General features: G+C 53.7%; 1 protein-coding gene across 2 annotated transcripts; it reads left to right on the top strand.

Annotated features, from left to right (window-relative positions):
- The first annotated feature begins 2,478 nt into the window (after positions 1 to 2,478).
- Positions 2,479 to 21,231, top strand: BMF (Bcl2 modifying factor). Of its 2 annotated transcripts, none has more exons than XR_016392128.1 (4): positions 2,479 to 4,034; positions 4,417 to 4,544; positions 8,537 to 8,697; positions 21,011 to 21,125. XR_016392128.1 is itself a non-coding variant. In XM_022587500.2 (4 exons), the coding sequence occupies exons 2-4, from the start codon at positions 6,712 to 6,714 to the stop codon at positions 21,110 to 21,112; spliced, it is 555 nt and encodes a 184-aa protein (XP_022443208.2). In that variant the 5' UTR covers positions 4,105 to 4,544; positions 6,707 to 6,711; the 3' UTR covers positions 21,113 to 21,231. The 2 variants fall into 2 exon arrangements, 1 of the variants encoding a protein (XP_022443208.2); XM_022587500.2 differs by lacking the exon at positions 2,479 to 4,034 and adding an exon at positions 6,707 to 7,003 and having other exon boundaries at positions 4,105 to 4,544; positions 21,011 to 21,231.
- Positions 21,232 to 21,953: the final 722 nt, after the last annotated feature.

Consider the following 21,953-nt stretch of genomic DNA (forward strand, 5'->3'; position numbering starts at 1 on the left):
TCTGTTCTGGTAGGTTCCACCCCACCCCCACCCCCGCTCCCCTCTGCTCCACACATGCGCGCATGCACACACACACACACACACACACACACACACACACACACACCCCCCTCTGCAACTCAGAAGAGAGGGTCTATTCCTTTGCAGCCAGATGGAATGATGCACAGAAAGATAAATTCACTCTGTTAGAGCAAGCCCAGCAAGGGAGGACACCAAGCCTTCCAGGTTCCTGGCCTTTCTTACACACATGATCCCTCCCAGAGGGAGTTAAGAGGCAAGAGGGTCGAGCGCTCTGGGTCCCTCCACCAAGACGCCCACCTTACCCATAAATCAGTTTCCAATCTAACCCCTCCCTGGGGGTTGAGTTACAAACCTCAGTAACCCCAGGGCGGCCTGCCTGGTAATTCCTATTATTCAGCTGTCAGCTGTTTTTTTAAAAACCTCCCTTCCCAGTGATCCCGTTACCAGAGTTTTAGAGCCCATTCCTTGTCTCAGAGAGAAACCCTATAGCCAGGTGAAACAATGGAGGGGGCTCCTGCCTGCTTTCTACAGGGAGCTGGGTTTTCTCTTCTGCTGAAAGCAGCCTCCCCTTAACTCTTTGCATTCCCTCCCCGATTGTCAGGAGTGCTGTGCCTCCCTCTCAGGCCTCCAGCCGATGCCTTTCGGAGTAACTTTGCTTTTCTCTGGGCAAAGTTTTGCCTCCTAGAGCCAGCATCAGTTAGCAGAGAAGAAAAACAAGCTGGGGCAAGGAGTGGGTAGAGAGAGAGAGAAGAGATTCTTCAAAACAACTGCTGCTGTGGCTGCAAGGTACATTTGCTCTGAGCCCAGTCACAAGTCCAGGGTTCTTCTGTTCCTAGGGTGCTGCTCTTGGTAGGGGGCTCCGAGCCCAGATCTCCAGCCCAGCAGGTCCTGACATTGCGGAGTCTGCCCTGTGCTGGAAGGGGAGAAAGGGCACAGAGGGAGGGGTCTGCTTTGACAGTGATGAGAAGTGGGGAGTGAGGCTTCTGACCTCCCTGACCCCTTTATCCCTGACAGTGTTTTCTGGTCCCTCTGGCTCAGAAGGCTGGGCCCCTGCTGCTTGACCTTAGAGGCTGAGAGCACAGGAGGCCGAGCCACGGGGTGTCCTTCAGAAGGAACCCGAGGGAGCAGGCTGGGAAGGCCTGGGAGAGAGGCCCGAGAAGAAATGTCACTAGAGGGTGTGACCCTTCTATCTTGCAACCTGCCCAGACCCACTAAGATGATCGCCTCTGCTCCCCAGCCTCATTCCCCTACAGTGGTGTATTTAAACCTTTTATAGAGTCACAGACCCCTTTGGGAAACTTTTGTAAGCCACAGAGCCACCCCCCACACACAAAAATATCTGTGTGAATCCACAAACACCATTTAGCCAGTTTCAGGGGTTCACAGACCCTGCGCCTCCCGCCTCCCGCCTCCCGCCTTCCACCGCAGCCCGGTGAGTGCCCGGGCGGCAGGGGGCCGGGCGGTGTTGGCTCGCACCTCCTTGGGGAAGTGGAGAGAGGATCGCGCTGCGCGTGGGGGCCCGGGAAGGGCTGGGCTGCGGGCTGAGGAGACCCTGGTGAGTCCGGCAAATACATGGATCCCAGGTTAAAACGTTTCTCTATCAGCTTCCTTGCCTCGTGAACCCAATTCCACCTTGCAGGGCTATGGTGAAGCAGACAGAGCTTTTGCAGCACAGGTGGGTCGGGAGAATCAAGATGACCCGTGCCCCCTGGGGCCTGTGCTGCCCCAGAGGACAGACTCAGAGCTGGTTTGTCCTTCAGTTCTATTCCTGACCCTAAGTAATGCCCATAGGCCCAACTGGCCTGCGTGAGATACTGGCCCAGGAGGAGAGCCACTAAGAAGAGTAGGATGCACGGAAGGAGGTGTGTGTGTGGCAAACATGGTGAGGGCTCCTCAGTGCCCTGCATGGAGGCTGGGCTTGGTCTTCTCATCTGCCCACATATGGCATGAGCGCTAGGTCACCCTGACCAGCTCTGACACTCCTTCTTGGCCAAGCCTCCTGGTAAAATAACATACCTCCTTTTGGCTCCGGCACCTTTTTTTTTTTTTTTTTTTTTTTGAGGTACTCGGGCCTCTCACTGCTGCGGCCCCTCCCGCTGCGGAGCACAGGCTCCGGACGCACAGGCCCAGCGGCCACAGCCCACCGGCCCAGCCGCTCCGCGGCACGTGGGATCCTCCCGGACCGGGGCATGAACCTGTGTCCCCTGCATTGGCAGGCGGACTCCCAACCACTGCGCCACCAGGGAAGCTGCTCCGGCACCTCTTTCTGGACATCTGTCAACTTCTTTGGGGACTGGGCTGATGGCCCAGCTTGACTTTCCCCCTTTTCCCTCTTCTCCATCCTTTTGGGGACAATTTTTCCTATTCTAGCAACCACAGCCCTCATGCCTTGTCCACTCTCTTTCAGGTACCCTTCGAGGGAGCTAGGGAAAGAATTGGTAGGAAAAAGGTACAAGGAGACTTCAGACTCCACTGAGCTAAGAGTTCCAGCTCCACTTAGCTTAAATCTATCTGAGTTTACAACCCAGAAAGAGCATCTTGGTGGTCAGAGCACTGCCAGTCCCCACTGTCCCCTGGGTCAGGTCCCATCATTGATCACCTAATCTGTTGCAGGGACTGCTCCCTCTCACTGATTTCTGGTCTCTTTGTTTATCTTTCCTCAAGTCCAGGCTTGGTCAAGTGAGTCATCTATAAAATCTTTGCTGTCTCCCCTTTGCCTCCGGAATAAAATGCAGACTTCCCAGCCTGCCATTCCAGGGACACTTCTGTAATCTGATCTGAACCTCCCTGCCCATGCCCACCCTTCCTCAATCCGAGTGTGTACCCAATGATCCTGTCCTCCAGCCTGCCCTTGCTCCCTGGACAAGTTTTCCAGTTCAGCTCTTTATTCTGCTCAAGCTAGGTCTTGGCTATTTGATCTGGCTTTCCTGATTGAAAAATTGCCCCATCCTTCGAGGTCCAAGTCAAAAGCCACCTCCCTGAAACCTTCCCCAGTCTGCATTCTGAATTTTTCTGCATTCCCAGCAGCCATTATCCCTGGCATTAACGCATTTCATGTTGCCTTCCATTATTTTCCGGTCTACTTCTCTAGGTAAGTTATATGCTCCCTGAGGGCAGGCACCAGGTTTTTGGCACCTAGCCCAGTAGCTGGCACAATGTAGGTGCTCAATAAATGTTTATGAAATAGCCCAGAGACTCCCTTGCCGATAGTTTGCGGTCTGCAGGACACGCTGCTTTCCTTGCAGCCCCAGAACCATCTCTGGGTGCTGCCATGAACAGGACGCGTGTCAACTGCCCAAGCAGCCCCTGCATTCTTGATCTCTCCTCTCCTCGGCCAGATGTTAATGTTGACTATCCACGCCCAGTCAAGAAGAGGACATGAGGGTCCCTTCGGATGTGTTTGATCTGAATGTTACTCGATAACAATGTCAGACACACGTGTTCTCAACCTTCCTACAGCTTTGGGGCTGGAGTTTTCTTCTGACCTGCCCAGCAGCCAGGAGGATGCTTTGCCTCTCCCCGCTTCCTCCTCTTCCACTCCCTTTCTGGACGCGCCAAAATTATTCGGCCCCTTGAAAGAGAAGACAAAAGTCACTTTGGCGCCCCCTGTCTCCCTCCTAATAGGGAGGACTCAAGGGCTCTCGAGTGCTTCCCGAGCCGGCTTTAGGAACCGAACCTGCGTGGGCGACGGCGCTCCAATTGCGTTTCTGGAGGAGGTCGGAATTTGGCTCGGCCCCTTGCAGTGTTTCCAAGGGAAGGTTCGTACATTCGTGACCGTCCCTGGCAGCCGCCCAGCCCGGGACTTGGGGTTCCACTCGCCATTGGCCAGCCGTCGGTGTGACGCGCCAGAGGCGGGGCCTCATCAGCTGTTTGCGGGATGCCCCGAGCGGGCGTATTTTGGAAACAATACCGCGCGGTGCAGAGTGGCCTCCACCCGCGCTAGCCCGCCTGCCGCCGCCGCCGCCCCTGCCTGCGCCTCCCGCCTCCCGCCTCCCGCCTTCCGCCGCAGCCCGGTGAGCGCCCGGGCGGCAGGGGGCCGGGCGGTGTTGGATCGCACCTCCTTGGGGAAGTGGGGAGAGGATCGCGCTGCGCGTGGGGGCCCGGGAAGGGTTGGGCTGCGGGCGTCTAGAGTGACCATGGACTGGGGCGCTGGGGTATGGGAACGGGGTACAAAACCCACATCTAAGTGCGCTGCTCCACGAAGGAACGTGGGGGTAGTAGCATTTGAGACTCCAAGGAGTTGGGTCCAGGTGGGCAGGGGAACCTGCGGTGCACTGCTGAGCAGACCTGGGCGCTCGAGAATGGCCCGGCCTCTGGATCTGACTTTGGGGTAGGGCAGGGAGTTGTGGGACGTCCCGCATCCCTGCGGAGTCTGAAGGCTCCTCTCCTTAACAGCCGCGCTTTTTCCCTCCTTCCCAACTGAGTTTGGGCGCCAAGCCCCCGAGTGCTCATCACGCTGGACCCTGGCGCGGAGCCCTGGCATCACGACTCGGAGGCCGAGATTCTCTCCTGGAGTCACCCAGGTCTGCTGTGTGTTGTGTGTGTGTGTGTGTGTGTGTGTGTGTGTGTATGTGTATGTGTGCGTTCCCAGATTTTAGCCCTCGTCGAGGTTCAGAATGTCTAGCTACTGCTTCTCCTAGGAGAAGGAGTCTGAGTTCAGCATCCCTGTTAGAGTCCTTAAGGGCTGGGACGGCTCCAGCAGGCTTTAGATCCCCTTGCTAGGAATAAAGACTTCCCTGGTAGGGCACTTAGGAAGTGCCCTTCTCCTGCCGGTTTGCACACCACCTCTTCAGCTCAGGGGAAGGGGAGAAGAAGGTCTCTTTACTGTATCTCAGTTTACACTTGACCTTGTCCAGCACCTGTCCAGAGGCTCCCACCTGCAGAAGAGCCACCTGCAGTTCCTGTGGATAGTGGGAAGGGTCCCCCTCAGGCTTGCAGAGCCACACCCTCTGGCTGCACCTCCCCCACTGTCCAGTCCAGGCAAGGGTGGAATTTGGGGCTTTGCTGGGAGCGGGTGGGGGAGGTGATAGGCTTCAAAGGAAAACCCAAGACAATGACTCCTGACTGTGATTGGCTTTGGAGGGCCCCATCTTAGGTTGGGATTGCCAACTTGCAGAGAGGAGGTGGAAGGGCAGGAGGGGAGCCCCTGCCAGGTGACTGGCGGGACAGCACTTGGCCCTTTCAGCGGGAAACCTTGTTTCCTGGTACTGATAAAGTGTAGTTCTCTCACTCCCCTTTGGGAAACACTGTCCAAAGAATACCATGTGCCTGTTTTGCCATCCAAGCGGGCATCTCCTCGCTGTCCAGGGAAGAGGGCAGGATAGGGACCATAGATAGCTCAAGGACAGGATGGGATGGAGGGAGGGTTGAAGCAAGCACTTCAGAGAGAGCTCGCATTTGAGAAAGCCAAGATTTCTGAATTTAACTGAGCTTCCTTAAATACTTTACCAACCCACAGACCATTTGGCTTGTTCTTCAAAGGCGAGAGACTGGGAGACAGAATTCCCAGGGGACCTCTAATTGACTCTGGCAATGACAAACACTGTCTCTCTGTATCCTTAACCATTCAGGTGGTTGCTTTTCTGGCTGCCTCAGGGACCCTAAGGGGTTCCTGGTGTGTGTATAAGGGGTTGGCTTGGGAGCTCAAGATGCTGCCTGGCTCCACGCTCAGACTTCCAAGAGCCATCGGGTGGAGCAAGTGGAACTTCTTTCTCAGCAAGAAACTCATGTCAACAACCTAAGGAGTTTAGGCAGCGAGTGAGGTCACGGACAGAGGGCTAAATTTCACTTCCTTCTGTGAGGCAGGTTGTACCAATCTCAGGTTCAGCGCTGGCAGGAGTGGTAGGCTGTGGGGGAAGATGTGAAGTTGTGGAGACTAGTGAGTAGACTGAGCTGGGGTAGGCTGGCCGCTTTACTGGATGCTGGACCTCCCCTCTAGGCTAAGCTGTGGTGGGCAGACAGCTGTACCCTGCTGACAGGGCAGCTGCAATGACTAACCTGGGTTTTTCTCCGCTCTCTCTCCCAGGACACACTCTTACCACATCGTTCAGCCTGTTTGTTGTGTTGAGCAAGCAGGGGGTGGAGACTAGGGTCTTGGGTAGGGCTTAGCAGGCTTGGAGGGAACCTGGCCACCCTAGGACTGCTGGCTTTTGATTTTTGCTGCTGAGCCCGGAGCTCAGCTCAGAGTGAGATGAGAGTTTGGTGGTTACTCCTCAGGCCGGTGAGTGAGTGTGTGTGTGTGTTGTGAGCACTGTGTGTACAGCCAGTCACAGCGCCCTCTGCCCTCCCACAGCTACTCATAGAGCCTAGTCTTGTTGACATTTCTCCAGGTACCCTGCGTGCTTGTAGCAGCCGATCATACCCCTCTATGGCTCAGAGTCAATAGCGGTCAAACTGCATGACCGTGACCAGCCTGGGTTAGAAGGAGAGGCCGAGGGGAGGGAAGGTGGTTCTGAGTGGGCCCAGGGAAGAAGCGTGGAGAGTCTCAGAACTGCGAGGCAGCCCACATGAGGGGGCAGTGTCACCCTTGGCAGTGCTTTAGCTCTAGGGTTGGTCTGTCATCAGTACCTGACCCCACTTCTCCACATAAGAAGGGGGAGCAGGAGAGAAGGAAGGGGAGGGGAGTCCTTCCAGGTATAGCCTGGGTGGGGGCAGCCTCCCGGATGCCTGCATTGCACCCTAACAGGGGAGATGGAGCCACCCCAGTGTGTGGAGGAGCTGGAGGATGATGTGTTCCAGCCAGAGGATGGGGAGCCGGGGACCCAGCCTGGGAGCTTGCTCTCTGCTGACCTGTTTGCCCAGAGCCAGCTGGACTGCCCCCTCAGCCGTCTGCAGCTCTTCCCTCTCACGCACTGCTGTGGCCCTGGGCTTCGACCCACCAGCCAGGAAGACAAGGCTACCCAGACTCTCAGTCCAGCCTCCCCAAGCCAGGGTGTCATGCTGCCTTGTGGGGTGACTGAGGAACCCCAGCGACTCTTTTATGGTGAGTGCTCTTAGCCTCAGGACTCCTCCCTTAGAGACTGGGGGAAAAGAGGGGACTTTCCCTCCCCAAACCTGTGCTTTGCTATTTCCTTCCCCAAATTGAGCAGCAAGGGCTATCGATTCTTCAACTCTCACCTGCTGCTTCTCTGCTTGTTACTGCTCCTCACCTGTGCTCCTCAGGCCCCAAGCAGGGCAGATTGCCTTGCCATTCTTTCTGCTCTTTTGTCCCTTTCTGGAAGGATCTTTGGGTCCATGGTGTCTCCTTGGGTTGGAAGAAGGGTACCTGGGTCTCGGCCTTTACATCCTGTGGCCTGTTGTGTGGCCCAGCCCTTTGTGTGGTGATAGTGATGTACCTTCTGTAAAGTGGCTAACGCTGCGTGGGGAAGGCTGGGGGTCTGTGACTCACTGTTAACACTGAAGGGAAAAACCCAGCCTGTTCTGGGAGGGTAGGTTCTTGAAGGCAGAAGGTGGCCCCCAGCTGTCACTTGGGACTTTCTGTGCTTGGAAGGGGAACTGGAGAAAGAGGTTGGGCCTGCCTGGGCTCAGTGCCAGCAAAGGGGCTGTTTCCAAGGCTCAATCAGACAAGACCCCTTCATTTGTGGGCTTCAGTGGTTGGTTTTATGAGCAATCTGCCTTCCTCTGGCAAAAGGGCAGGGTTAGACACTCAGTCTGTTTTCTTCATTTAGCACAAAGCTTCTGGAGAGAGGGCCGAGGTTTGGAGGCTATCTTGCTGTGTCTGACGGAGCAGATTGAGGAGACGCTGCAGTTATTCCCAGAGGGAGCTGCCCTATAGGACAATTCTGGCAAAGTAGTTCTGGCAGGAGTCTGAGAAGATAGATAAGGCAGGCGGGGAAGAGGGAAAGACGAGAGTAGGCCGGCGGGCGCCCCTAGTGGCAGCTCTTGGTAAGTGAGGAGCGCAGGTCTAGAGGTCTGGCCTGGGACTGCCTCCAGAAAGGAACTTGGCTAACCTGTGGCTCAGAGGAGTCCTCTCTCCGTATTTTTTTGTGTCACTGCCCAGAGCTTCAGGGCCTGAGACCAGCTTTCCTCTGCTGCACTAAAAAGCGAAGATACTTTTTTGCCTTTCTCGTTCTCTGTCCCCTTGCTTTGTTCAACCCAGGAACTCTGGAGAGCTGCCTCCAGTGCTTTTCCAGAGAAGAGCTTCAGCCTGCTACTACTATATGAGGGTAATAAATAATAAACTGTGGTCAAGCGTAGCTGGGTAAATAAGGACAGAAGGTTGGCAAGTTCACCCACACCTATTACCTTTGCCATGGCACTGCTGGTGAATGGAGGACTGAAGGCAAGGCTGGGACCATTCCCTTCTCTTCTCCAACAGCAGCTTTCACACTCTTGGGTGGCAAACAAGTCAGGCTGTCCACGTTTGGCAGAGTGCCCTGCTAAAGGCAGACTAAGTTCCTCTCCTTTCCCACACTAGGGTCTACCCTTGGCCCCAGGTCTCGGCCAGGAGTGGCAGGCATGGGGAGGATGGGGCAGCTGTGAAGCATGCTGAGATGTGGGCCCTCTGTCTTTGCAGGCAATGCCGGCTACCGGCTCCCCCTCCCTGCCGGTTTCCCTGCAGGCTTGCCCCTTGGTGAGCAGCCCGCTGAAGGGCAGTGGCAGCATCGAGCAGAGGTACAGATTGCCCGAAAACTTCAGCGCATTGCAGACCAGTTCCATCGGCTTCATATGCAGCAAGTAGGCATGGGGGACTTTTGGCGGGGGTGGTGGTGTGTGTGCATCTGCTGGGGCTGGGGGGCTGGGGCCTGCCTCAGCAGCTCTGTCTCTGCCAGGCCCCAAGGATAAGGTCCCAGAGTTTTGGCCTCATGCTATTGTGATTCTCGTGGACTGGATGGGCCTGGCTGGATGAGCACTCTTGCCCTCACCTCTGAGATACAAGTTGTTTATCTGCCCACTCTCAGCTCAGGCTCCAGGGAGATGCTACAATCCCTCCCAGGGGATGGGATAGCTTTCTGCAGCCTTGATTGACAGACTCTCTCTTCTTGAGGCCAGGGGTGGGAGATGGTTTCTTACAGACCTAAGGGGAAGATTTTCAGGGTGCTGAGGAAGACTGGACAGTCGGGGGGTGCCTGGCTGCGGTGCAGTGTAAAGCGGGTAACCAAGGCAGGGGATGGGCCTGAGTTGGGGAAAGTGGTGGAACCGGTTGTAACCTGACACTTTCCAGCTGGGGAGGCCGCTTCTCATTGTCTCTGCCTGGGAACCGGGGCCTGGGACTCTGGTGTGTGTGTACCTCAGAGAGTCTCTCCAGACCAGCGGCCGGGCGCTCGGCCGGGCGCTTGGCCGGCAGCCTGGCACCAGCCCCGCCAGGGCGGAGCATCGCGTGTCAGTGGAGCATGCGGCAGAGCCCATCAACAAAGGCGGCGGCTGGCGGGCTCGTGCTGGAGGAGCCCTACGTGCCATGGGCTGGAGGCTGCCCTGCTCTGCAGCCGCTGTCTGGGCCGCCCCCGGGCACTTAACCCTTCCTCTCTGGGCTGACTTTCTGGATGGCTGCCAAGGTGGGGAGAGGAGCCTGGGGCTGGAACCCTGCTAGTACAACCAGTGCTGAAGCGAAGGCACACCACCTGGAAGTGAACACATTCGCTACCTATGGGACAGTGTCCGTGGCCCAGTCAGCTGTGTGTGTGTGCGTGCGCGCATGTGTAAGTCTATATCTGACTGTATATCAGGAAATCAAGAGAATAAATAATCCACCATGATTGGGCAGACCCTGAGGTTAGATGGGGAACTTCAGGTGACCAGAGGACAGCTATTGGTAATAGAAGGTTTGACTTGGCCAGCACCAGGGGGAAGAGAAATTGACTTTGGATTTCCTGAGAACAGGCCATCTGGGGTTAGATATGGTGAGTGCCCCTGCCAAGGGGTTCTTAGGGAAACTTGGGGCTATACCTGGTCCTGGTGGCTCTCCCAGGCCCTCAGGAAGGGAGGGTGGCCCTATGCTTAGATAATAAGGCAGCCTAGCCACCTCCTCTGGCTCCAAGCTCTAGCCCCTATTCGCTCCTTTGATTTTTCTGTGGAGACTTGGCTTAGAGTTTCCCCTTCAGTCCATGTGTGGATGCACTCTTGATTCTTGATTTCTGCCTCTTGGCCTTCTTCCTGTCCATTCACTCTGCCCTGGTTGTGTAGGCCTGTGGTTGGCCTGAGCTCGCAGCTTCCGGTCCCAGGGCTGCAGCTGATAGAGGACACGGTGACTGTGGGTCTCCCAGGCTCATCTGGAGAACTATCTGGGAGGCAGTTTTCTGCGTTTCCAATAGCCCTGATCTCTCTCAACAGTTCTTTTCCAGAATGTTCAGCCATCCACGGGTGAGCCCCTGTGGGCTTGGGAGCAGGCTGAGAGGCCTCCCTTGCCCAGCTGGGCCCTGGCACAGGACCAGAACTCAGCCCAGGGCCCTTTCTTCCTGACTCAGTTCCGCACAGGAGAAACTGGCCCTGATCCCAGGTCTGACGGTGTTCTTTGCTGCTTGCCATCATTGACCCCCATCCAGGGCTGTCTCTTTGAAGGCCTGGTTCAACTCCATACAAGGTGCTGTCCTCTTAGCCAGAGCCTTCCAGCTGGGGAGGAGGAGGGGCAGAGGCAGTGGAGAACTGGAGGAGAGTCTCCCCTGCTCTGCACCTCACCTCCTACTGGTTCCTGACTTCCCTGGGCCCCTCACCATCCTGCCAGCTACCTACTCCTACCGTGCAGTGGCAGGAGGCTGGCCAACGAGGCCTTTCTAGCCAAGAGCTGGTTTCCCCAAACTTTCCATTGCAAAGAGCCAGGCTTTTTGTCCACTGGAGTCTTCTTGCTTTTAGCCCCCTCCTCCCTGCTGTCCCTGCTCACTTCCCTAGGAGCTCATCCTGTGGGAAGGGCTGGGGTAATGGCTGTGGGCAGATGGAGAGCTGGCACGTGTAGGACCTTTTAGCAGCTAGTTTTAAGAAATGAGTCATTTCTGAACTTGATTATGATATAAACTAATGTCTAAATATTTCGTATCTACACAATACTGTTGTCACTCTTACATTCTTATCCTTCATCTTCTTTCCCTATTCCTTCCCCTCATCTTTGCAGACAAGGAGACTGAGGCACTGGGATGGAAGTAATTTAGGGTTAAGTCTCTAGGCTTCAGATACAAAGTCAGAAGGCCCAGGTTTGAATGCCAGCTCTGCTACCTACTAGCCACCGGGAAGTCTCTGGCAGAGCCTGTTCCCTCTTCTGTAAATTAGACCTAATGCCAGAGAATCTGATCGTGAAGATTCAGTGAGAAAATACCTACGAGAGTTCCAGGCACACAGTAGGTATTCTTTAATGCTTGTTTTCTTCTTTCTCTCTATAATCCTGATTGTCTCCCACATTTGTTCTTGCCAGTTCACAGTGCATTTCCCACCCCACCTGTCCAGCTGGTCCCTGAGCAGAGCTGCCTCCTGTGAGCTCCCTTCTACCTACCCTGTCCAGAGAAATCAGCGTCAGAGCTGTTCACTTGTGGGTCTTGGCCTTGTACATTTCTCCTAGGAGAATAGTGGTCAATCTCCATCACTGTGGGCTAAGTTTAAATAACCAAGAAAGACAACCCAAAAGGCAGTAGTAAGAAGGTTGAAGGAGCCTGGCCATCTCCTCTCTCCTCAGGTCTGGGATTGGTGTCCCAGGGCCAGACCATGGCCACGGGCTCCCGACTCCTGTAGGGAATGTGAACTCCTGCCTTTTGTCCCTGGTTAGGGACCTCAGTTACTCTTTTTCTGTACGAGAGGAAGCCTTCTCCCTGGGAGATGTGGAGCACAGGGAAGGGTGTGATAATGGTAGTGTGTTGTAGGATGGCTTTATGGCAAAATGAGTGCATCAGCGTGACTCTAGATGCAACGTGCACCAAATTCCCCCTGGTGCTGGTTTTTGTGGGCCATAAGCCCTCCCAGCATGTTTCTCAAGGAGCTTGCTGGATGGAGCCCTAGCCTGGCTACCCAAGTTCAGGTCAGCCACCTGTTTAGGGTGGTTTCTCTGGGCAAGGAATTGGAAGCAGAAGATCAGTGCCAGTGAGGTGCTTGCTGTCAGCGCTTTGGGTCTGCAAAGCAGCAAGAGACTTTGAAGCAGAGTGAATGGAGGTAAAAGCCTTTCCAAACCTGGTCACACACCCCCAACTTCCTCTGCCTGGGTCAGGAGTGAAAGATTCTCCTCCTTGATCTTCTGTGAGCTGCCCAGCCATAGCAGGTGACCTCTGGTGGTCTGCTGATGGTGGCCTACCTTGACCTTGGCTCTGTGAGAGTGCCCTGGTGTTTCTTGTTTGCCCGGCTTCTACAGGGAAGATGGCAGTACAGGTTTGCTTCCTCCCTGAGCTCAAGGGATGCTCTGGCCAGAAGGTGAGTCCCAGCTTCTCTCCATTCCACCTGCCGTGGTCTCCTCCACCATGAGCCGAAGAGTGGACAGAAGCTGGTGTCCCATCCCCTTAGGAGAGTCTCCTGTCCCAATGGCACCATCTTGAAAGTTGTGGGATATTTCCGGGCAATGTTAAGAAGCCAAGAATCCTAAAAAAAAAAAGAAAAAAGGAAAAAGTGGCTACTGTAGACAGTTGTGTGAGTAAAGCTACAGGATTATTGGAATTCTTCGTGTTGGAAGTGGCTTTTTCACTTGGACCAGGAGTGGCTCCATTCAGAACAATCAGATTTGGAAATTCCCTGAATAGTAATTAGACTTTCTGGAAAATGGCATCTGAGAAAACTTTCAGCCACTCAGTTGAAACCATCTTTAGTTGCAATATCACAGAAAGGATCCTGGACTTAGAGACAAATTCGAGTTCAAATCCCAGCTCTGTCACTTATGGGTTCTGTGTTCACAGGCAAGTCATTTAACTTCTCCGAGCCTCGATTTCTCATACTTATCTTGTGGAGTTGATGTGAAAGCCCTTTGGAAATTGTAATATGTATAACTATTAATGCGTGGACAGTTTAACACTTGAAAATGGGTTAAAAGATGATCTTAGGATTTTGTTCTTTGGGAGCTCTTTTGGAAGTTGTACCCAAGGTGGTGTTTACATGGTTTATTAACTAGTGGCCTCTCTGCCAGCAGCCTAGATCCTTTGTTCAGGGAGCTCCTAACTACTTCCTGACCCTTTGGGATGCTCTCCTTGTTGGTGAGTGGTTTTCTGGAGCTCAGACTATAGCTAATAAAGTTGTTCAGGCTCTAGATGGGACAGCCCTGGGCGGGAGCCCCAGAGATTCTCCCTAGAGTGAGAAGGGTCCCTATGGAGCCAGCCGTTGTCCCCGGAGTGGAAGGTCCCCCTCGGACATTGCCTGGGGAAGAGTGAGGCTTGGGGAGGGGCTGTGGAGAGCGCTGTGCGTGAGAGCCAGGGCCAGGGCTTGGGGGCCCTGTGTTTGCTCTGTGGCTGGCTCTGTTTATATCGCTCACTATATTTAGCTTCTGAGTCATCAGCGTGGCTGAGTAGAGCTGAGTTCTCCACACAACCCTGCACCTGACTGCTCTCTCTTCCAGGAGAAGGGCCTTGTAGTTCCGGACAGTTCATTCCCTCCCCACCAAGGCAAGCCATGGGGATGGGGTTGGCTTTGGTTTTTTTTTTTTTTTTCTTGGAGGGGGTGGTGATGGGAGGGAGGACTTTGGGGGAGGTTCTAGAAAAGAGGGATAAAGAAGAACATCTTGTTTGCCTTTTAATCCAAGTCTGGCAACCAAGAGGGCATGTTCCATGACCAGTACAAGAAGAGCCGGTGTGCACAGTGAGGAGGAGGGTCCGGCCTTCTGTGCTCAGCTTGCTTGTCCTGTCCAGGGACTGGTCCTGGGTGGGACGAGAACAGCCAGCTGCAAAGGCCCCAAGTTGGGAGTTGGGGCCATGGGGGGTCTACGTCCTGTAGACCCACAACAGACCAGCCCCCTCCTCAGTCCCCTCTCTCCCTCACTTTTTTTTTTTTTTGCGGTACACGGGCCTCTCACTGTTGTGGCCTCTCCCATTGCGGAGCACGGGCTCTGGTCGCGCAGGCCCAGCGGCCATGGCTCACGGGCCCAGCCGCTCCGCGGCATGTGGGATCCTCCCGGACCGGGGCTCAAACCCGTGTCCCCTGCATCGGCAGGTGGACTCTCAACCACTGCGCCACCAGGGAAGCCCTCTTCCTCACTTTTGACCAGAGCACACATACCCCTCTTCCCCCCTGAGTTCTTAAGAAGTTGCCCATTAGTCTGTTCTCAGACTGGGGGAGACAGACCCACCTGGGGGAAGCTGGGTAAGGGCCTCAGTCCTTCCCACCTCCAGGCCATGGAGGTGCAGCCCATGGCTCTGGGGATATGGGTGGCAAACACAACCCTATCCCCGCACCCCCAGTGGCTGAAGCCGGTGGCTTCCACCTATGTTAGAGGAAGCCCTCCTGTCTTCGACTCAGCCAGCCCCAGGCTGCCCTTTCTTCCTGGGAGAAGTGATTGGTGTTTCTGTGGTGGCAGCTGGTGGCTTCAACCTCCTGTTAGCGCTGCTGGCTGGGCTGAGGAAGCTCTTGTCAAGGAGGATTATTTTTCCTTTTCTGTTTTGCCACGTTGCTCATTCCTCAGGTGTCTATGTCAAAAGCATTCTGGGACAGTGGGCCAACGGGGCCCAAGGGACTGCCCCGTGGGTCTCAGAATCCCTTGCCCAGCTTGGCAGCCTGGAATTCTGAGCCCGGCTGCCTCTGGCTGCCATGGCCCATCTCACAGTGCAAACTCAGGGATTTCCTCAGGACATCATGAGCCTGCCTAGAAGATAGCGCTCCTGGGGCGGGTTCTTTGAGCTGAGGGTGTTGAGGGAACTGCTCAGCAAAGTGCAGTAGGGCCCAGGTTTCCCTTGTCCTCACCAGGGAGTGGGGAGCTGCCTAGGGCAGCCACCGCCTCGATGCTTTACATATACTTTTCTCACTTAATCATCACAGCAACCTTGTACTTCGAGACCCCATTATCCCCATTTTATTGGAAGCTGGGGCTCAGAGAAGTGGGATAACATGCCCATGTTATACGGTAAGTGGCTGAGCTGGGAGCCATGCAGATCTGATTGATCCTAAAACAATGGTCTCCCCATTACACACCCCTGCTCCTCAGCAAGCGCAGCCCAGAAGGTGAGAATCTGATGGAGCTCCCACTTGCTGCCCGACGCTGGCTCTGCCTCCTGTAAAACTGAGATCTGCATTCTTGCTTTTCCCCCCTTCAGACTGTAAAATAATCGAGGACAAGCCTTACAGCTTGCTCGTTTTTGTGCTTCATAACTCTTAGCTCAGTTGGGTACCTGATAAAAGTTTGCTGAATCAAACAAACATCTTCCCAGCTTCTTTCATGTGGAATTTTGCTGAAGTCTTCCTTAGCTCTGTATTCCTGTTCTCAACAGCAAGGCTTTGTCCTTCAGCCTCGCTGTGGCGGGTTTAGAGTTGATGGGGGAAAGGGAAGAGGTGAGGTAGGAAAACGGCACTTTACAGGAAGTGTAACTCCCTGTAAAGCAGGGTAGATACAACTCTGCATTTTAAGGAAACTGAGCATGGTTTCAGAAAATGATCTGAAGTTATCATTTCAGGCCAGTTTTAGCTTCATTTCTGTTTGATCTTCAGTTAGCTCTGCCTCTGAAAGGTTTATTTTTTTTCTGGTCCACAGTATCCTTACTAAATAATGATCTGGAAACAATTTCTTTCTTTTTTTTTTCTTTTTTTTTGCGGTACGCGGGCCTCTCACTGTTGTGGCCTCTCCCGTTGCGGAGCACAGGCTCCGGACGCGCAGGCACAGCGGCCATGGCTCACGGGCCCAGCCGCTCCGCGGCATGTGGGATCCTCCCGGACCGGGGCACGAACCCGTGTCCCTTGCATCGGCAGGTGGACTCTCAACCACTGCGCCACCAGGGAAGCCCTGGAAACAATTTCTTTAAACATACTAGGGGAGCAGTTAGGTGGGGATTCTCTTTGAACAGTTAATACCATTTTCATAATGTGAATAAACACACTAATATTTTAGTGAAAGAACATAGCTCTGGAGTCAGAAGTCAGGGGTTTGAATCACCCTCTCCCAACTAACTTGCTTGGGGTAACTTTTCTGAACCTTTGCTTCCCCATCTGTAAAATGGGATTGAAAATAATACCTGCCCTTCCTATGTCCCAGACCTTTGCGAGGAGCAAAAGAGACAATAGGAAAGCATTTTAAATATGCGATATAAGTTGCTATCTGTTTGGTAAATTTGCATTTTGTGTGTTAGTTTCTTTTAAATCAGGGCTACAGTGTAGCTTTGCTCCTTCCTCGAATTCTTTGGGGGTGAATTAGCTCTTGCCGGAGCATCTGGTACACTGGTGGCACACAGAGTCCCCAGAGGGTGTGAATTGGGTCCGAAGGGGGAGAGACAGAGGGAGATTCTTATCCGGGGAGGGCAGGGAACACTCTTTGTGCTTAGGGCAGAGGCCATGTGGGATGAAACAGAGTTTGATTTGTGTAATCCAACCTTGTCAGACACCACAGCCAGCTCTTTAAAAAAAAAAAAAAAAAAAAAGCCTTTTACTAGTTGGGCCTCTCTAGGCAAGAGGCTGATCCTATCACATCAAGTACATCTTTAGACCTGGCCAGACATCAGTTGTTCCTGGCTTCAGACAAGTGGGTTATCTTGCAAGGCTGACTTTTCTATAGTCAGTCCAGCGTGCTTGTTGAATACCTACTATGTGCCCTACGTGTTCCCTGTTATCCAGGACGAATGATCCAGGTGTTCAGTTACAGTGCCTTGTGCACAGGGGGAGTGACTCAGACACTTGTCAACTGACTGCCTCCATCCCCTGACCACAGAAGGAAAGTGGGACTGAAGGAAGAACCCTAGATCTCTCATGCCTGGTTGTGCTCTCCTAACTGAAGAGAATATTTTTTATCCACCACGTTAGTGCCCCTTCCCTTGGGGCGTTCAGCTCTATTCTTTCCTTCCACGTCTTGGTCCTACCGTCTCGGCTCTGAATTTGAGAGCTCTGGTGTAAGCTTAAATTCCCATCAGCTTCCTATCTCCTGAACCCCAGTCTCCTACCCCTGAGGTTACCCTGGCCATGCATTCTGGGAACCCCCATTCTTTGCAGGTTCCCAAACTTTGAGGGGTCCCAAGCCAGCCTGGGAGAGCTGAGCCTTGCGCCAGGGGTTTGTACCCCCTGATCTCAGTCTATGCACTGGGTGCTGTGCCAGGTCCCTGAGAGTCAGAGGCCAAGCGTACCCGTTCCTGGCTCCCCCTTCCTTCTCCCCTTCTCCCCCACACCCTCTCCTGGAAGGATCCATGTGCTCTGGTGTTTCGGTGTCTTTGTGTACCTCGTCCTGTTCGGTGAATGTTGATTTCCTTTCTTCTTAACTGTTTCTCTCCCTGGCCTCCCTTCAAGACCTTTTTCTTTCCTTTCCAGTCAGGCACTTTTGTTTAATTTTTTAAAAAATATTTTATTTATTGTTGATCCTCAAAAATCAAGGCATTCTTTGATTCTCTTGCTATGTGGCAATTTGGTTTCCTTTCAAAAAAGGGCCTTCTGGGGGCTGCCCTGTGGCAGGAGAAGGCTGACTGGGGTATGTGTGGCATTGCTTGTGCTCACAGAAAGGGTTGCTGGGGCAGTAGATGGTTTCCCAGGCCCTGTTCTTGCTGGTCGCACGGCTGCCAAGGCAGCCAGCTTGACCCTGTACTAGGCAGCCTGTTCTCCAGGCCCACCCAGACCCTCCGCCAGGATGACCGGATTCAGTTGTTGGAGCTCTGAGTTACAGTCCTCAAGGTAACTGTGGATGACCAACTCCGAATCACCAAACCTTAGGGTTGGAAAGCACCTGAGTGGTTTCCAAATGCCTCTCTGTGGCCTGGCTGCCTCAGAAGCACCTGGGCAGGATTTACCTCCGGGTTGGCCAAGTCATTACTTTGGTGGGAGGGAGGGAAAGAGACTAAAGAAAATACCAAATCATGAAATGTTTTCTTCTAGGCTATAGGATCATGAGTGATTTTATTTTCTCCTCTCTAATTTCTTGTATTTTCCAATTTTTCTACATTACTTTTATGACTAAAATAGACAATACATGCTACTTCTGATTTTTAAAAACTGTCACTCAGGGAGCATGTTCAATACACAAATTCCTGGGCCCCTTCCCTGAAGATTCTGCCCCAGTTGGTCTGGGTGGGACCTGGGGACTCTGTATTTACAATAGCACCTCAGTAGATTCTGTGATGCAGTCGGGTGTGGGAACCACTGATCTAATACCACAATTGCACTTCACCTATAAGGAGAGCCAGGCTGGTGAGAGACCCCAGCCTACCAGGTCCTCTGATTCCTGGCCCGGGGAGCCACCCACTGCCCAGAGTGCCTTCCTGGATGATTCAGGAGCCCAGAGGCCTATCCCAGGCGGAGGCACAGAACCTAGGTCCTTCCTGAGGCTGGGCCTGTGTGCACCTAGGCCTGTCTGTGTCTCCCAGCAAGACCTCAGCCTTCCAGTCTGACAGCACTGTCTGGCCCACAACTGCGTCTAGGTTCCCCAGCACCCACAATGATTGGAGTAAGGATGCTTCCTTGCCTCATCCCCAGAGACCTCAGGGCCCAGGAAGTTACCCAGGCAGCAGGTGGCCTCCATGAGGGGAATGTGGGGAGAAACTGAAGCATACAGGGATGGGATTGGTCCAGGCCCCAAATGATCGAGTTGTGATCTCCCTTCCTTGGCCCTTGAGCTGTTTTGAGACGATTTAGAGAAGGGGAGGATGGAGGGTCTGCTTGGGTGTAAAGAAAGGTATATGGTGGCGCTTGGAGCATAGTAGTAATGGGTAAGGACATTGCCCTAGGGCCAGGGGGTCTGGATTTAGCCCAGTCCCTGCCACTTACTAGCTATGTGGCCAACTTACCTAACTCTTTGAATGATCTCATCTGTAAAATGGGCATGATAATACATACCTGCGTCATAGGGTTGTTGAGAGGACCAAAGGGGCTTAATGTTTATAGACCAGTCCTTCTCATACTCTAATGTGTCTTAAAGTCACCTGGGCATCTTGTTAAAAATGTGCATTCTGATTCAGTAGGTCTACATTTCTAATAAGCTCCCAGCTGATGCTGAAGCTGCTGGTCCGTGGACCACATTTTGAGAAGCAAGGATGTAAAACACAGAACCTGACACACTCAATTTACAGTTACTGTTAGGATCATGGTTGTTATTGTTACTTGGCCTTTTCAAACAGTCACCCGAGGAGCCTCGGAATTACAGCAGACCGGCCTCCCCAGAGACCAGTCTTTTCCTGGATTTTCCTCGTATTCCACCCTATGACCTTTGCACCTGTCCTGGGTAGCAGCTGGGGAGGGGAAGCAGAAGGAGGGGGTGCTGTGCCCAGCTGCTGCAGGCAGGCCTGAGCCTTCAGGTTTGCAGCTGAGTCCATTTTCATGCTGCTTTACCCTAACCAGATTTTGTTAAGCCGGGTGTGTGTCCTCTTTTTACTTGTCTTTGTTTACAAAACATGAGGAAGCCATCCGTCTCCCCAGTCGCAGTCTGCCAGGCCTCCGCTGTGGCACACCCCGATTTCCCTTCCCCTCCAAGCAGGAGCCGTGCCTCCCACTTTCTGGGTTGTTTTCCAGTCTTCCCTTCTGCAGGGGAAAGAGGAATGCTATTGCTACAGGTATGGGGTGGGGGCAATACCTGACAGGGCCCTGAGGTCAGCCTCAGTTGACATCTCTCCTCTCTTTGTGGCCTCAGGCAGGGTGACAGGGAACCCAGCGAGGTTCCTGCACAGTTGCCTGGGGACAGGTCAGGGAGGCCAGGGCGAGACGTCCCTGCAAAGCTCTGGGAATCCAGGAGCCCTGGGCTCAATTTCCAGCTCTGCCACTGACTTGCTCTAGCCTCTTCTCCTCTGACTAGGAGTTGCCTGGTGGGGGCCTGGGCTGTAGTTAAAGACAGCAGGGGCTCCAGGTCCCCTACATACGTGCGCGCGCGTGCACACACACATACACACACACACTTCACATAAGCGTGCTTGCTGCCTGGGCCACTGCGGCAATCCAAGTCCAGCCTCTGTGCTGGCTCCTTTTTTGCACACTAGGTTCTTATTCCCCTGTCCACTGAGAACCCCGTGGAGAGGGCCCCAGCCTAGTCCTCCTGCCCTGGCAGATAAAGAGGGAACAAAGACCGCCTCTTCCAGCACCCCTCACTGCCCTTCGGACCTCTGCTGGCCCCTGGGAAATGGTACCTGTGTGGGCGGGGCACCAGCCACAATCCTGTGAGCCACTGACCACTGACCTTTGCCCCCAGCTTCTCTGCCTGACAGTAGGACCTGGGATAACCTCCAGAGAGTAGTGTGCATTCTTTGTTTTTGTTTTGTTTTCAAGTATGTTCTTGCTTAACGTTTAATTGGCTCCAGTCAGTAGGAAAGCGCTCCAAGAGGGATTATTTATGGCTTACTGTCAAGAGCAGCTATAAAAAGGGCAGCACGGAGCTGGAGATGCTGGGAAGGGAGAGAGGGCGGGCGCACAAGTGTGTGTGTGTGTCTGTGTGTGTGCGTGTTTGCACTGGATGAAATCAGATTTTTGCTGCCTCAGCAGTGTGGTTTAAATGGAAGATTAACCCTTTGACCTTCACAGTGTCAAATCACTTGCAGATGGAGGCTCCCCCGCTTTTCCCCCTTGTTTTCTGTGTTACTTTGGAGTTGGGGGAGAGAGGGGGGCACTTCTTCTCTTTCTTTCTGAAGAAAGTTTGTTGTTCATGCAGCTGAGGTTTGCGGGGCTCAGGAGCCAATCTGATTAAAAGCAGCACTTGGCTAAAGTTTGGAAAATCCTGCAAGCAGGGGAAAAAGTTTAATCCTCTTGTGCACCGTGCATAAAGAGCCTGGTCTTTTCTTTTTAACGCTCACACTGCAGTTGTATTTGGAGAACTCAACTCTCTCCCCCTCATCGCCACTTCTCTCGTCCCTCCCCCAACTCCCCCAGTTTGCTGTCCTGATGGCATTAAAGTGCCGCCCCAAGACGTGTGGATCTGAACTTTGATTGGAAATGATAAGGAGTCGCCTAAGGCTGCGTTTAGGAGTCACGTTGTTTTGTTTTGTTTTCCTTTCAGCACCAGCAGAACCGAAATCGCGTGTGGTGGCAGATCCTCCTCTTTCTGCACAACCTCGCTTTGAATGGAGACGAGAACAGGAATGGGGCGGGTCCCAGGTGAGGCTGGGCTGCCCTCTTCACATGGGGCACCACGGAAGGACATCGGCGAGGACGGACACTGTGTCTTGTGAAGTCGTTGTTGTTTTGTGTTTTTATTTTAAAAATTTCTCTCTGTGTACATAAGACATACCCAAACGGGACCTCTTTCCCAGTTCAGGGCCTCAACCAGGAATGGGGCCCTTTGTCAAACACTGTTGAAGTAGAGGCTGGTGTGTCTGTGATGTGGGACCTCCCAAGGGCTCGGACAAGTAGATCCTTCGGTCGTCAGTGGTTGAAGACAACCAGGTAGTGATGTGCTCCGGCGAGTGGACTGTAGTTTTCCCACAGGAACTTATTTAAGAAATAGGAGACTGGATTAGACTCCTGGTTCCACCAAACCTATCAGCCTTCCACTGTGGATGGGGCCCAGATCCGACGGGTCACACTGCTTTAACCCACCAGGGCCTCAGACGGGGCCTTCCCAGCTGCGTGTGGCAACTTCACTTGGTCGGTCAGCCAGCTCCATGTCTGGGTTCTCCTTGGGCCCAGCCATTGCCCACCCCAAGGGCTCAGGGATTCTTGCCCAGCCCCTGTCATCTCCAGCAGACCTCAGGGAGGGTTGGGTTTCTCCATGGACCCCTCAAATGTGCCGCAAAAATGAACCAAACTTCTGGGTAGGCCTCATGTCTGACTTGGTCCTACTCGGAAGCCCCAGGATTGGTCCTGAGGTGCAGAACCACTGCCCCCTCTGGCTGCCTGGGACTGTCTGAGTGTCAACCATGGATGAGCCAAGTAGCCAGTCAGTGTGCTGTAGCCAGCAGCTTGTGCCTTAGTCAGCTCTTGTTTTGAAAGACCCAGCCAAC

The sequence above is a fragment of the Delphinapterus leucas genome, chromosome 2 (assembly GCF_059928025.1).
Source record: "Delphinapterus leucas isolate spDelLeu-1000000601 "Yukka" chromosome 2, BTC_Dleu_Yukka2, whole genome shotgun sequence".
Classification (NCBI taxonomy): domain Eukaryota; kingdom Metazoa; phylum Chordata; class Mammalia; order Artiodactyla; family Monodontidae; genus Delphinapterus; species Delphinapterus leucas.

Excerpts from the sequence above, each read along its gene's own strand:
- BMF (XM_022587500.2), top strand. The coding sequence starts at position 6,712 with ATGGAGCCACCCCAGTGTGTGGAGGAGCTGGAGGATGATGTGTTCCAG. Across the intron at positions 7,004-8,536 it reads ACCCCAGCGACTCTTTTATG|GCAATGCCGGCTACCGGCTC; the intron begins GTGAGTGCTCTT and ends CTGTCTTTGCAG. Across the intron at positions 8,698-21,010 it reads ATCGGCTTCATATGCAGCAA|CACCAGCAGAACCGAAATCG; the intron begins GTAGGCATGGGG and ends TTTTCCTTTCAG.